The 15,676-nt window shown below is 36.2% G+C and overlaps 1 protein-coding gene across 2 annotated transcripts in view; it reads left to right on the top strand.

Annotated features, from left to right (window-relative positions):
- ATP2A2 (ATPase sarcoplasmic/endoplasmic reticulum Ca2+ transporting 2) overlaps nucleotides 1-15,676 on the top strand; it is an 80,628-nt gene that overhangs the window by 32,173 nt on the left and 32,779 nt on the right. For both annotated transcript variants that reach the window (XM_043498386.1, XM_038372730.2), the window contains exon 6: nucleotides 11,560-11,640. In XM_043498386.1, the coding sequence (XP_043354321.1) occupies nucleotides 11,560-11,640 (81 nt within the window). The remainder of the gene's footprint in view (nucleotides 1-11,559; nucleotides 11,641-15,676) is intronic.

Here is a 15,676-nt window from a genome sequence, read left to right as displayed (position 1 = left end):
GATACAAGATTACTGTGGTGAATGTTTGGGTAGGAGGTTGTCTTTTTATATGGGAGGGTTTGATGGTGTGGTCCGGGTTTTGGTTTTGTTTCCTTTGTTTTTGCGTATGCCGTCCCTTGCAGTACAATTTAATCACTCTACCCAATCAAGAATAGCAGATTGGATACTATAACTTTTTAAAGCACTGATTTAAGGTGCTAGCTAACTTAAGTTCTTTTTTGTTTCTTATAATATCTTTATTTCAACCTTTGATACCTAAATAAACATAATTTAACTTCAAAAGTATTTTTTTCCCTCCTAACAATAAAAGCAAAGGACCTGATATAATTCGGAGTTTAGAAGTAGGATCATCTTTTTAAGAATTATAATCTATTCAATTTGTGTCACTTATGAGCATAATTGCACTAAATAGGCACAATTCGACCACTATTTCGCATTGTTTATAGTTGGACATAAAATTGATGTTTGGCTTTTTATACATTGAAGATCATTAAAAAGGAACTTGAAGATGTGATCTGGGAAAGTCAAGTACAGTAGTTGCAAATGTCAACAAATGTGATACCTTACTGCAACTACTGAATAGCATGCATGTACAGGTACCAGCGGGAATACTGTTTTGTTGGGGTTTTTTTAAAGTTTTTTTTTTTTGTGCCCCTTACTGTAGGAAACTCATGTTAAGCTTATTGGTATTTGTTTACAGAACAATATTTATTTATATTAAAATATTACTAAATTTTTTAAAATTTAGTCACTTGTCATATGATGATATTTACATCTGATTTGCAGAACAGTCCTCTTATAGATTGTGACTTAAGTACTCTGTTGGCCTCTCAATGTGTCATACTTTAAACTAAATGAATATCTAGGCATTAGATTCTGTGAACAGACTTTCTTGAGTAATGCTGCTTTCAGCTGCTTTCCTTGGATATTAGCAAAAATTGTTTAATACGTTTTGAATTCAGGTGACTAAAGTAGTTGTAATGAACATCCAAGATCTCTCCCCTTATGGCATAGGCTTAATGCAAAAAGCTGTAAGAATATTAAATGCTTCAGCATAATATGAATTCAGATATGGAAGCTATATATTCTGTACTTTTTTAAATGGAAGAAAACAATGCATTAAATTGTTTCAAACAAGGGAAAGCTCCTGGACGGGTAGAGAAGGGCAATACTATATACCATAGTTGATGTCAATACTTGGAGGTGAGAGAAACTGTCTGCATGCCTCTGTCTCAAGTGTAAGAGTATTTGGATGGCCTTTGACATGGTGTTCGCAAAAAGATGACCATGTAGGGAAGTGACAGAGCACTTCATACTGGGATACATATCTGGCCATGAAGTTCTAGGCAGCGTGCCAATGACATTTGTATGTCCAGGCAAGTGTCTCTCACCATTGAGTGGCGTAAATAACCAGGTGATAGGTTTTGCCATTATGTTAGTGGCATCTTAAATTCGAGATACTTTCTATAGGTTGTGACTAGCCCTACAATATCTTTTTGTCAAGAGGAGTTCTGACAGTCAGTTTATATTTGGGCCTAACTTAGAAATCTTGTCAGGAAGCTGTAGATTAAAATAGCAATTTAAAAAAAAAAAGCTAAATACTTGCTTAATTTTTTGTATAAGAATGATTTGAAAAAAATTTTGTAGTACTGAGTTGTTTTAAATGAATTGTTCTCTAGTGAAGATTGTTGTGGGCTAGAAGGTTACCCTAAAGATAATGAATGATAGATTACATGAATTAGACACACCTAGAAATAGATGGTCGAGGAGCCAACTTCTTTACAATCATTCGGGAGGATGAAGAGGTCACTTACCTTTTTCTTGTAAATTTTTTTCCATATTGGTGGATTTCTGGAGTCACCTGGGTGTAAGTTTACAGTAGCTGAAATACATGTTTGGTTTCTGATGAGAGGGAGAGGGCTGAGACTACTTTAATATCCTTTCAAAGTGAAATAAAGTGAGCTGAAGAAAAGGAAGGCAGCTGATTAAGTAAACTTAGAAGCTAAGTGAAGATGCTCTTGGCAGGTGAAACAGTGGAGACCATGACCCACATGTTTATCTGGTTGAAGCCTCATAATTTTTTAAAGCAGTATCTGTTTCATGAAAACTACATCTTTCAGACATGGCTAAGCAGAGTTAGTGGAAAACAGGCTTAATTTTGTGAGACATGGACATCTTTATATGGGAGCCTTTTAAAAGCTCATTAAAAATAATACAATTTTATCTTGGTCTATCATAGTAACTGAATATCAGATATCTGGAGGACTGAGTTAATGTGTTTGGGACATATGCCTTAAGGTTTATTCACTGACTTCTGGTGGGCACAGCTCAGTACTCTAGTGTTGAAAACAAACTTGTTGTAGCTTAGTAACCAAAAGTTGACTGACAGAACAAATATCCAGATGTTATCCTCAAATGGCTTTTCAACTTTACTGCTCTACTATAGAACTTGTCAGTTTTAAGACAGTCAAGCTTCCTGGAATTTGCATCCTCCTTACTGGGTAATTGCTGTCAATTTTAATAGACTAAAGTTTTTTTTGTTTTTTGTTTTGTTCAAAATGTTAAACTTCGGTTCACTATGCCAAGTGATAATTCTAATGTTTAACAGGTGCATTTTGATACAACTACTTCAGTTAGAGTTTGGGATCCATCTGAGCAGTATCCTCGCACAGGCTGCTCCATGGTTGCAAGAGCACAGTAGTCCAGCCACCTCTTTTCAGTATGACCAGTGGACATCCACGGTGTTGCAAATCTACTCCTGCCAAAGCCCCTACATTCTCTCATGCATGGAGTCCTTGTGGTGTAGTCTGTCTGTGCATCTTTTGTGTGGGCTGCTGAGATTTCCTCCTCTTCCCCCCACTTCTTGCTTAACAGATCCCTTGGTGTTTGCTGTTGGGGATGAGCAGGTTTTAGCCCTCAAAACTTATAGCAGAATCAGTGAAATGGTTGATGTTGTTATTCAGCTCTTTTAATCTTTTATCAAAATAAAGTGGACTATACAGAGAATACTACCGTGATGCATTGCATTTCTGTGCAGCAAACATACCTTATCTATCCGTTCCAGCATATTAAACCAATTAATATTTAAATCAATCTTTAAGAAATGGCTGTAAACTTGAATTGTATAGAAGTCCAATATTTTAAAAAGCAATTTCTAAAAATATCCATTCTGGAACAAATTAGATTACATTCTGCTATCTCAAATAACTCAATTAGTGTTTTAACTCTCTTGAAAACTGATTACTGATTGTAGTGTATGTACTATTTAATATATGTTTTTTAAAGTGTGTTGTAACAATGCCTGCTGTAATGAGTTCTCCTAAATGCAGTCTCTAACCAGCTTTCCAAATGCATTCAACTGTAGTAATATGAAACAAATCCACCAATCTTTGTACAGTTGAGGGCATTTGGGAAAAGATTTGCAATTCACCTTTCAATATTAAGGGTGCAAATAATCTAGGCTTTTGTGACAGAGCAGTTTCTTACAGCATTGAGTTTTTTAAACCATTTATCTTGCTTCCGTAGAGCACTGATCTTAAGTCAAATACTTATTCTCAGAAGCTAAATATCTCTAACATTGCAGACAACTAATACCTATAGTTGTCTGCACACCCTTCAACAGGGAATTTTGGCTGTGTCAAAGGCTGTTCTAATATTTATGGGGCTGTTTTGAGACATGGGGTTTGAACCTAACCTCATTGTACGCTCCCACTGAAATCAGTTGAATTGTATGAGGTTGAACCCATGCAGAAAGATTAGTGTCACTTCCAACACACATTCTTTAAGAATTTGTAAAGGGAATATTGAATTTAAATGCTTTTTCTCAGTCTTGCAGCATTCCCCTTGTGAGTTACTGAACTATTAAGCAGAGCTAGAGAGAATGAGGCTGACTGATGAGATTCAGAACTTACCTGCTCTCGTATATCCTGAATAGAACTGAAGCTTCAACAGGGCACAAACAATACTAAACAAAATTCTTGAAAATCAAGGTAACTGTTAATACCATAGTGCCCTAGTACATTTTATTAGGGTGAAGAAAACATGCTGTTCAAAACTAGAGTACGCTGATAAAATATCAGTTGTTTACCTTTCATTGTCTGAACGCATACAGTACTTTGCTAATAGATGTAACTACTGTTTACTGCTGCTTCAGTGCTGAGTTGTGCCAATGTCATCCATTTATCTGGTCTGGCATAAGGTGAATCTGAATTGTTCTCCCCTTCCTTACTCTGTACTTTAGAGAAAATTAAGATGACTTGTTTAGCCTAAACTACCTACATGGGTAACAGAAATTTGACAATAGAAGGCTCTTCACTTTAGCAGACAAAAGTATAACAAGATCCAATAGCTGGAAACTGAATCTAGATCATTCAGATTAGAAATAAGAAGCAAATTTTTCACTGAAACAGTAAACTATTGAAACAACTCACCAATGGTGAAAAAAGGGGGTTCTCTTTCACTGGAAAATTGAATTAGAGTATATCTTTTAGAAGAAGATCCAGTCTCTATTTACAAACAGGAATTAATTCCGAGAAGTCCTCTGGGCAGTATACAGAAGGTCAGATTAGATGATCACAGTGGTCCCTTCTGGCCTGATGCTCCTGAACAAACAAGCTGTTCTTCTGTCACTAGGTTATATTGATTGCTTTGGGATTCCAGGTAACTTATAGGTGGGTTCTACCTTTGTTCCTTTCCCAAAAATCCCATCCCTTTTATATTAAAACACATACTCAAATATCATAATCAAACTTCTGTATGCATTGTATAAGTTTAATTGTAGTATAATTTATAAATAACACTGGTACAAAGCTAGTACAGATGGTATACTGGATATTATTCAACATAAATGTAATAGAGCACCTACCTCTATATCTCTCAAACATATGATGTTTGTTTGTCTGCGTGGGTAGTAATTGCAAGCAATATTAGCATAGTTAGAACTGAAGGGACTGTCATTGTTCATTTTTATAATCTCCCTCCTTCCCCAAAAGACCACATTTTTGGTGGCCTTATTACTTGATCATAAATAGTCCAGGTTAAGTCTTGATATTCCCTCTGCTCAACCTTGTGTAGTCATACATGACTTTTCTTAGGAATGAGGGGAAGAATTAAGTTAGCCTCTTGTGAAAGGTCATTGTACAATAGTGGGCAAACTTAAATTTTCTTGTTTTGACAGTTTCTGCACTTAAATAGCATTCGTTATTCTGTATATAGGAAATATTTTGCAAACAGCTAGAATATGCAAACATGAGAAAAACTAAAGCTGTTCCCTGTAGCATGTAGGCATAGAATTGCTTTTATACAGTAAAGACCATGAAGATTTTTTTACTTCTAAAAGCTTAAAGATCCCCACATACATTCTATTATTGTCAGTTTTAGACGAAAACCTGTAAGAGCAAACTTTTTTATTTTATAGCATGGACACTTAAACTGTCAGAATTAATATGGGCCTAGAATTGTTAACACTGAGTATAAATAAAAAAAGAAATATTTATGATGGTACTTGGCATATTTGAGCTTCTCTGCAGAGACTGAAATGACTAAACTATTTACACTTAGCATTGTAAATAAGATGTGTTCTTTTCAAAAGGCTTCTTTATTCCATAATGAAATCAGTGTTGCTGCAAGTTCAGAGATTCAGTATGCTATTTTTTCATTAGTGCACTCAAACTAACTGACCGTTCAACTTTGAGGATTTGTGGGATTTTTTTTAATGTTGCATGAAGTACCTAGGCATGCAAAACTTGTCTCTCTTCTTGGCAAGCTTTCAATTCAGGGGTAAGGGACATCTGGTTAATTGAACACATTAACAGCTCTGACTATGTATCTTAAAATTCACTAATGTGTTTGAAGATTGTCTAAATACATAAAACAAAACTTCTTTCTTGGGGGCCATTAAGTTTTGTAATGGTGAAATGGCTGTTCCTAAAGTGTTCTGAATGTCCAATCCCTTTTCACTGTAAACCAACACTAAAAATAGAATGTCTGTCTGTTTAAAATATGCAGGATTTGGGAGATAAGCATGGCTCCCCCACAGTCTAGTGAAAGCTTATTAGCTTGACTCCACCTTACTCAATGTGCACCCCAAAAGTGTAATGTGGGTCTGGAATTCAAACTACAGTTCAAAGTGTTAATATTACTTTTTTGGCCTCATCTATATTGAACTTTAAACCTGTTCAGATTAACTGTTAAATACATGGTTTGCTAGGTGATACTCTAGCCTAGAATACTATTAGTCTCTGCTGTGAATAGACCGGAATTGGGAACTTTTTTTTATCCAAAGCATTGCATTAATGAAAAGAGTTTTTTCTGAGTAGAACATGAAAGTGTGGTGGTAGTGGGAACCCTCGACTGATGGGGATATATAGCTCTTCAATGTTGGTTTTACTGTAATCCAAATTCATAATGACCTACAGATGTTACAGTTGGTAATCTGGCCTATGTCTGATTGATTGATTGGTGGTTTTAGTCCAGTTCTAAGAGGAGCCATCGCATTGACTGACTGTGAATAAATATGCCAATTTTGAATGTTTGTGGAAACTGGAAAATTCTCCTCTTTCCACAGGGTAGTTCCTCAAGTTGAGGTACGTTGGTGAGGAAGTCGGTACACTCAATTGTGTTGTGCATAGAGACATTTTGCTCTCTAAGATGGCCAACCTGGCATCTTTAAGTTTTGTTAGTTGCGTACATCTTTTAATTTGTCATTCAACACCCAAGACCTTTGGGGTTAAGGCTAAAAAAAACCTTTTGGGGATGTATCCTGGTAAAATTCTGTCCTGATTTGAAAATGTCTCTCAATATAATAATGCTGCAGTCTTCAACTAATATGGGCCTAATTGAAATTAATGGAATGTCTCACATTGACTTAAATGATATGGGATTGCAGCCTGTATCTGTGATTGTCCCCAAAGTACCTAGATATTGCAATTTGATTATAGTTGATTATAAAGTCAACACTTTTTTTTTTCCTTCTGTCTCATAAAGTCCCTTCTCTATGATCTCAAAATCGGAGATCCCAAGCCTACAAACATTTTGTGTATGTTTAATTTTGAAACATGAGTAGTAGTTGACTATAATGCTTAAAGTTACATTTGTGTAAATCTTTGCAGTACAAGGCCCAAAGTTAATCAAACTATACACAGACCAAGCAAAGGGAGGGATGAGGATGAGATGCAAAACAAACTAAGTAACCTGAAAACCAATTTTAAACTTGGGAATAAAATACATCGAAAGCAAAATAGATGGCACTAGAAATAAGTCAACTGTAAGAAAATTATTGCTAACAATCTTACCTTAATGAGCTGAAATACTCAGTAATTTCAGGTACTTAAAAGTTAGAACCAGATTCTGATTAAAGCTCCAGGATCTGCATATCTAATGAATCAGTATTTTTAGTTGCAATATGAATTTGAAATTTAAAGCTGGCCCAAGTTTTGTATTTAAATCTGGATGTCCTAATTGTCCACTTCAGTTCAAAATACACCCACGCTCAAATTGAGTTTAGAGCAGTACTTAAACTTATTATTATTTTGGCTAATTATATGTTTTTAAAAACAGATTTCTTTAATGCATATCAGGATTTATATTAAAACTTTACTGAAAAATATTTCATTTTTTTGGTGGCACAAAGAGGAATAAAGATTTCTGAGCAAAATCCTGCTTTCTTGACTTGTAGAACCCATTTTTAAGTCAGTGGGACTGTTTGTATGAGGCAGGGAAGCAGGATTTGGGCCAATATCTATAAAGAAATGATACATAAATCAGGGCACTGTCTAAAACCCCTATCTCTAGCACTAGGTAATCTTTCAGTCCTCTGGAGTGAGGCATTGTAATCCTACAATCTACTTTTGGAACTAAAAACCACACAAGTGTAATTCTGTTTTGTTCCCCCCCCCCCCGGGGGGGGGGGAGAATTAATCAAGTTAAATTTTAATAGCAGCTTTAGATGTTTGGAGGAAATATAGTGGAATTCCTCTCTCAAACACTAAGCCTAGTCATTTCTATGTCATCTCACTTTGTGGCAGTTCTGTAGCAGCCAAAAACTGTTCCAAATATTTTAGTGTTCAGGTTCTTGTTGGCTTGCTTCAACCCTAGTTTGTGGCCTAGGGATATATCTTGGTCCTTCTGAAATACTTTTATGGGGTTTCTATGGATGATCTAAATCCAGCTGAAATATTAGAACTTGGTTTCTTTCCAGTGTTGAATGATATAGAGAAAGGAAGCTACCAATGACGGAGACATTGTGTATACTAGACTTTTTTGCCAAAAAATTTCTTGTGACTACTACCCGAGTTTCAGTTGCACTGGTGGTAGTGTTCCATCAGTGCTCCAGATGGCTACCAGTGTCTTAACCATCATGATGACTAGAACAGCTCAGAGGCAATGCCTTAAAAGGTTAATTTTATCATAAAAAGGTTTTGCATTAATGTCCTTATGTAAACTGGTTTGAACCTTGATTGTGGCCTTCACTGAAAGAAAGTGAGAGTGAGTGGGAAATGCAGTCTTGTAACTTGTTTGGGGCTGTCCATCGGACTAATTTTGTGTAAACTGCATTACTTACATAGAGATGTGACTGTGGTCTTAAAATGCAACAAGCTTTGAATCACTTCTGCCTGTAATCTAAACTTCCTATGTAACTGGCCATACAGGTGGATTCGAACAGATGGAGGAATGGACACCGGATTAGGAATTGAAGTCCTCTGAATTTTAATGCTGGCTCTGCTACTACTGGGCTACGGCCTAGAGCAAGTCGCTCGTCTTTCTGCCTCCGTTTTTCTGTCTGTAAAATGGCAATAATACTTGCCTATCCCATGTGGATGTGTGCAGATTCCAAGTTCTGCACCATCAATCATCAAAGAGCTATGTCAATTCTATGTAATTTTTTAAAATCTTTTGGCTTATTTGCAGAATAGAAAAGTTTGTGCTCTAAAGGAAGAGGAAGAATTGGAGGTTTAGGTTGTGACTATAGAGGAGGAAACAGAATTCTTCTAAATTTATGTACTGTATTGTGGCACTAGTACAGCCTCAATGTTTGTGTATATGGTGTCTGTCTTAACATTTATTTCGTTGTTCTATAGTTTGCCAGCCTGTCCAAATAAATTTAACTTGGTCACTATCTTTTACCTAAAACAATTGTTAGTGACCTAGAAGTAAATATTAATTTTATGGATTAGCAGGTTATTGGATATCATTAATCTAGCAGACAAAAGCTCTATCCTGAAGTTTAAATTTCATCAACTTTCTGCTTTCCATGACCAGTTTGCTGAACAATTTATAGAACTTCAAAAGCTGTAGATAAAGACACACATATTTAAGTATATTTTCCTAAATGTTCTTTTCAATTAAAAAAATGTGCTGTCTTGTTTTTTGTTTTGTTTTAAGTGCTGCTTTAGGTGGTTACATGTACACAGAAAGTCACTGTAAAGTTCTGGGTAAAGAGATCCAGTCTTCTAATATAGCCTTGTCAAATGTATTGGTACATTTGAGATACTAATAGATGCTCAGCTGTTGAAAATACAGCAATTGTGTATGCATACAGATTGACAAGACCTGTACCACATTGTACTGAGGTATTAGCCTTCTGTTCTTGTGGAATTGTGATAGCTCAAAACCAGCTGCTATCATATGTCTACATATAAACCTCATCACGACATCCGGGAAGCATATTCAAATAGTTTTCCCATTTTTGGCCTTGGTCATTGTTTGTCTAATGCTATTTTCTCTCACTGCTCAAGGGCACTGTAGCTTAGATTAGTTTTCACATGCAATAATGGTACAAAATGGAAAACGAATTTAGCTATTTATTGGCCTTTTTCATACAAAGATGTCATGGACTTTTTGTAAATTAGCGTAGTTCTTCTATGTTCGTCACCTGAAGGGAGAATTTTCCAATTAGCGTTATTTTTATCCTTGTGAGCAATCATGGAGAATATGGCACAGAATTTTTTTTTAAATTGGCTTTTTTTCAGTTAAAAATAGTGTTCATTTAATCCTCCGTCTCAGATCTCACTTTTCTTCACCATGGCCTTTCTGCTTATTAACTGGTATACACTGAGTAAGGTTGTAACATTCTTGCTGGTTTATTTACACTGTTACTCTTTGTTCACTATTGCTTCTAGTTGCATAAGCAGTTCCTGCAGGAATTGCAGCTTGCTTTTTTTTACTGCAGGGACATACTAGAGAGGGACTGTTGTAATGAATCCATCCACTGACAAGATCAGTTCTTACTAGCTACTGATCAAAGCATTCAGATTCTTTGTTTCCTTCAGAACTCGTATGCTTTATTTCACAATAATTGAAATTAGAGACTTTCCACACTAAGAATAGAAATGACTTTATACAGGGATTATACTAACCAATTAGAAATTGTTAAATGCAGTATATAAAGAGATGTACAGAAATGTGAGTCAGATTAACAAGTTTCAGCCATCTTATTTGCCTCCACAAACCAATTTCTTGGTCTGATTCATAAAATGATGGTGATGACAGAGCAGCAATTAATTTTGCTGTGACTTGAAAACCAGGAATAGCAGAATAAGAGGGAGTAGAAAGGGGAATGAATTTGGGATTAAAAAACCCAATGAAGATGCTGGAGGGAGGGGAAAAAAAAAATTAAGATGCTAGAGAACAGCCAGCTACATAGCTCTGGCCACATGCTTATTACTCTGTAGCATCTTCAGGAGCAGCTTCTCTACTTACTGTCCTTTCCAACTACATTTTTGGAAAACTGTTCCTGGCATTGGATGAAAAGGATTTTCTCAAATGTTTTCATTAATGTCTAGTAGGTAGAATATATAAGGTCAATACCAGGACAGAAAATATCTAATGTGAATGTCATTACAATTCACAAATGGGGATTTAGAACTTTGGTATCTTAATGGTTAGCTGATCATATTGTTTTGAGGCTCTGGAAAAATTAAGCCAATATACTAGTCAAATCTAAAATTGACCTCTGCACTGTATGGCAGTGTTTAGAACAGTGGTTCCCAAACTGGGATTTGCGAACCCCTGGGGGTTTGCAGAATGTTACAGGGGGTTTGCCAGAAAAATTTCACTAATGGCAGCCAGAGGACCCCAAGCATTGGAGGCAGCAGGTGGGACCCGGTTGCAGGACAAACAGCCCGAGCCCCAGGGAGAATGGGGTGGGGCAGTTGGGGCTGGCAGCCCAAGTCCTGCCCCTGTGAGCAGGGGAGCTGGCAGCCCGAACCCCAGCGCTCTGTGCGAGGCTTGTTCTGTCCATGTTATCTCAATGTGTTCTGAGAAGTGACTTCATGGAAACAACATAAAATGTTTTCATTTCTGAGACTTGTAAACTTGTACCAGACAGACTTAGTGCTTATACAGGTCTGAATTATTTTAGCAGCTCAAAGTGAATTTTATAACACATTTGTAAAGAATATTGCAACTTAAAAATGCTATAGGAAATGCTGATAGTATCATTGTTAACTGAACACTTGCTCAGCAGTTACTCGGCAAACATCTAAAGTTAATGATATAGTGTGATTGCATATAAATCATTACTGAATAACTAAATTCTCTAACTTTGTTTTGAATCCATAGTTGGTGACAAGGTTCCTGCTGATATACGAATTACTTCTATCAAATCTACAACTCTAAGGGTAGACCAATCAATTCTGACGGGTAGGCTGTATCATTTTTGAGTTATGTACATATATGTTTGGAATTGGTTTTGATTCACTGTCTCTCTATGAAAAGTCCACTAGAAACCAGGACAAAGTTGCTTCAGTAATGTGGTTTGCTTGGTGACTGTATCACAATGGCTAATGATCCTGTTGAACAATATGATCTTGCAATCTCATATTGCAATGATGAACATATACTACTAAATACTTGGTTATATAGGCTCAATTTGTGGGAGATTAATGAGTTTTCTTTATGGGGTTTCTGAAGTTTTATTGGGATTGTTGACAGATGTATTTATGTAAAATGAAACTACATCAGAGAGGATACCATAATTGGGGCTATTGATTTGTGGCCAATTATCTATAAAAATATGAAGTACTGGGTTATACTATCAATTGCTTTGTGCAGATGCAAAATCTGCAGATATACCTCCACTGCTACAATGATTAACACCCTGCAACACCTTTCAAGATCCATGGGTCCTACACATACTTATCACAACATGTGATGTACTTTATCCAGTGCACTAAATGCCCCAGTAGCAGCTATGTGGGTGAAACCAGACAATCATTACGTTCTCAAATGAACTCGCACAGGAAAAGAATAAAAGACAAAAACACCGTATCACTTGTGGGTGAACATTTCTCACAAAGCAATCACTGTATCTGACCTATCCTCAAAGGAAACCTGCAAAACACTTTTTCAAAAGACAAGCCTGGGATCTTAAATTCATAACTTTGCTAGACAGTAAAAATCATGAACTGAACAGACACACTGTTGTAATGAGCCATAAACCCAATCTGTAACCTGCTAACACTCTGCCCCCCCGTCCCCTCCCTGTTTTTCCTAGGGAGGAGTGTTAACAGGTCACTCCACCTTGAATGTTTCCTTGAGGTCTTTTTTTAATTACTTATGCTAAACAATCTGTTCAAACCTTGTATTTAGCAGTGATACTTTATGCAAGGGTTTCCCAGACCTGAAGAAGAGCTGTGTGTAAGCTCAAAAGCTTTTGTCTCTGTTCAACAGTAGTTGGTCCAATAAAAGATATTCCCTCACCCACCTTGTCTCACTAGCAATTGTTTGCCCATTTATGGAGTTTGTTCAGACCGAGTGATCAAGCATTTTCTGTGTATTACCCAGATACAAGAAACAATTTTTTTAAAAAGTTAAGGAAGCTCATATTAAATGAAGTACATTATGCAACATGTGACACTGTAGTACTCTTAAATATTGAGTCTGCCAAACATCTGTTTTCCTCTTTTATAAAAGCAACTCTGAATTTATTTTTGTTTGACTTCAGGGGCCTGTCTTGTGCATGGTTTAACAAAATTGTCTTATTGAACTTATGATAGCAAATAAACATACAAAAATTCAGAAAAATGAGGTCAAACACCCTGAGTTCTGAAGATCCTATCACTTGTTTACACCTCTCCTTTTATGGCTACTCTGTGGTCAAAACCCTTTGTTTGAGGTAGAGGGAGTTTTACATATAGATTTAACTTTTTTAAGACTGTTAGCCAGATTGACCTAGGACAACGAGAAGCAGAAACTGGGGCTTAGTAGAACCTCTTGCTTAATTTGTCTTCAAGAGACCCTATGTTTCAATAAAATTAATTTTTCCTGTCTGGGTGAATTTTGGACTAGTATGGTGTTTTTTCTTTTCTGGGTTTCTAATTTAGCAGAGCAGCCAGGCTAAGAAATTTCACCCTGATCAGGGAGATGAAGGGGAGTGTCTTAATTCAATGGTACTGTAGTGTGTTTCTTCAGGATTCACACAAAGTGAGAAGCTCCTCTGAGCTACAACTTCTACTTCTCATTGAGAAGCTGTCAGCCTTGTAACTGAAAGGGAAAGTGTAAGCTTGGAAGTGCTGAAAGCTACATAAACTAACTCTTTCAAAACTTGCTTTGATACTCAGTCCAAACAGTGGCTTGTAAAGATGTTTTCATTTTGAAAATGTGTACTAAACAAACCTTGTATAGTAGGCTATAATCTGCTATTAATATGGCCCTGGAATCCAGATATTACACTCTACCACCTGAGGCTTCTGATAAGACAGACTTAACACCTTTAAATCAAAGGTAACTCACTAAATGCAGCAGCAACATGTGGCTTTTATGAGAGAGATTGACCTTGCAAAGAAGTGCATTCGGCCATGTGTAGATTTCAAAAACATACTGTCTGTCTAAGAACACCGTACTCATCCAAACCTTCCCTCCTCCCCCACCAAAGTACTGATTGCATTCTGTGCTCTTACGCACCCTTAAAATTGCTTTAAAGTAATTGAAAACATGCAAATTCTAATCTAATAGCTTTTGTGGATTCATTTAAAAGTATTAAGTGGATAGAGGGGGAAAAAGGAGGCTAGGGTGTTTCTGGCAGATGCCTAGACATCTGGACATGAGCTCCACTTGTCCATTGTCCATTCAAGGATGTGTAAAAATGATTGATTGGATTGTCTTCTCTCAACAGTAGTTAATGATTAGACAAATTAATAGTCGGTCATTCTTTTTATTTTGGATTTCAGTTTTTCCATGTTGTAAACCTGATATCCCTCTTAATCCTTCCCAATATTCATAGCTTCATTATCTAGGCCTTTGAAGTGACCATCATCCTCTGAGGCTGTAATGCTTTTCTCTAGGCTGTTTCTTTTCCTCCTCGCTCCCAACAAAGATGATAGGCTCTTTAACCCAGGACTTTGTCCTTGAGCATATAATGAATAGCATTGGGCAGCCTGATAGTTTTGATTTGTAACACCATTAAGGGGGAGGGGAGAAGGGTACATCCTGGAATATAAATGTAACCTATTGACTGTCACCATTTTCTTCATTGGTTCCGTTCACTTATCTCTAACATATTTTATTTGATCAGTTTCTCAAATTTGAAGGCAACTAATAAAACTTAATTCATAAATTTGAAAATACTAACATTAGCCAGTCTAAAATATGGCATAAAGTTACTGTAATGCTAAACTGGCCTCTGAAATTTGGATGACTTTTTTTCAGAAAACTCATTCTCCCTAACTATCATATTCCACCCAAGATAAATATAGAAAGAAAATGAACGCGCTTTTAAAAAAAAATGTTAATAGTGTCAACTCCTTAAAATGATCTGTTTAGCTCCCTGCTTTCTCTTAAATAAAGAGCCTCACTTAAACTCTAAATGTTACTTAAAATCTAGAGGTACTTATTCCAAAAATATGAATAGCTTACTTTATGTATGCTTTTTTAATGTGAATTCTCATGTCACTGAAGTATACAGTATTGTATCTGTCTGGCTTTTGATTATATTCATCAGTCCAGTTAGTTTCCTGATGCCTTAAAGGGAATTATTCTTAATTTTGCAGCCTTATAGAAGTTTATATCGGAACAGCAAGCAAGAAATTTCAGTTAGTAGATCTTAGTTGAATCACTTTTGCAGTGTCCAAATTCAGTGTATACTTTTGATTTAAGGAAAAAACAAATGGATTTATTTATAAAGAGACCATTTATTGCTCTTTTTATAAGTAGAGGATTTATCTTAGAAATGAGATGCTAAATGTAACTAGAAAACTTTCGTCATGAGGAAACCGTTCAGTACCCAAGTTTAGTTTACCATCTAGAATTTCTGGGCAGGAGATCAAAATGTACCTTTCAAAGGTGGTAATGAATAATACAGTAGATTTATATGCCCTTTTCTAGTTGGTGTCTTAGATCTTTTCTTTTAAATTTTACATAGGCAAGAATAAGGTCAGATTAGACTGAACTGCTTTTGTTAAGAGAACCAACAGAAAAGTGCATTCTTTACTGAACTTGTAGAACCTTTACGGCTAAGAGACTAGGAAGAGGAATTGTAGGAAAGAGAATGGACCTTAATCTAACAGGATCCTGTGTGGACTCCTACCTTCCAATGGAATTAATTTCTTATCAGTATTTCCAGACTCTATCTGAAAGATTTTTTTCTGGTAGTATTTGTTGTGTAAACCCACATCAGGCATGGGGTCTGAATGTTTTATAATCTTAAAAATGGATGCTCCCCTGAAGGAAAATCGTGAAC

This window comes from Dermochelys coriacea, chromosome 15 (genome assembly GCF_009764565.3).
Source record: "Dermochelys coriacea isolate rDerCor1 chromosome 15, rDerCor1.pri.v4, whole genome shotgun sequence".
Lineage (NCBI taxonomy): Eukaryota > Metazoa > Chordata > Testudines > Dermochelyidae > Dermochelys > Dermochelys coriacea.
This window is presented reverse-complemented; position numbering and strand designations above follow the sequence as displayed.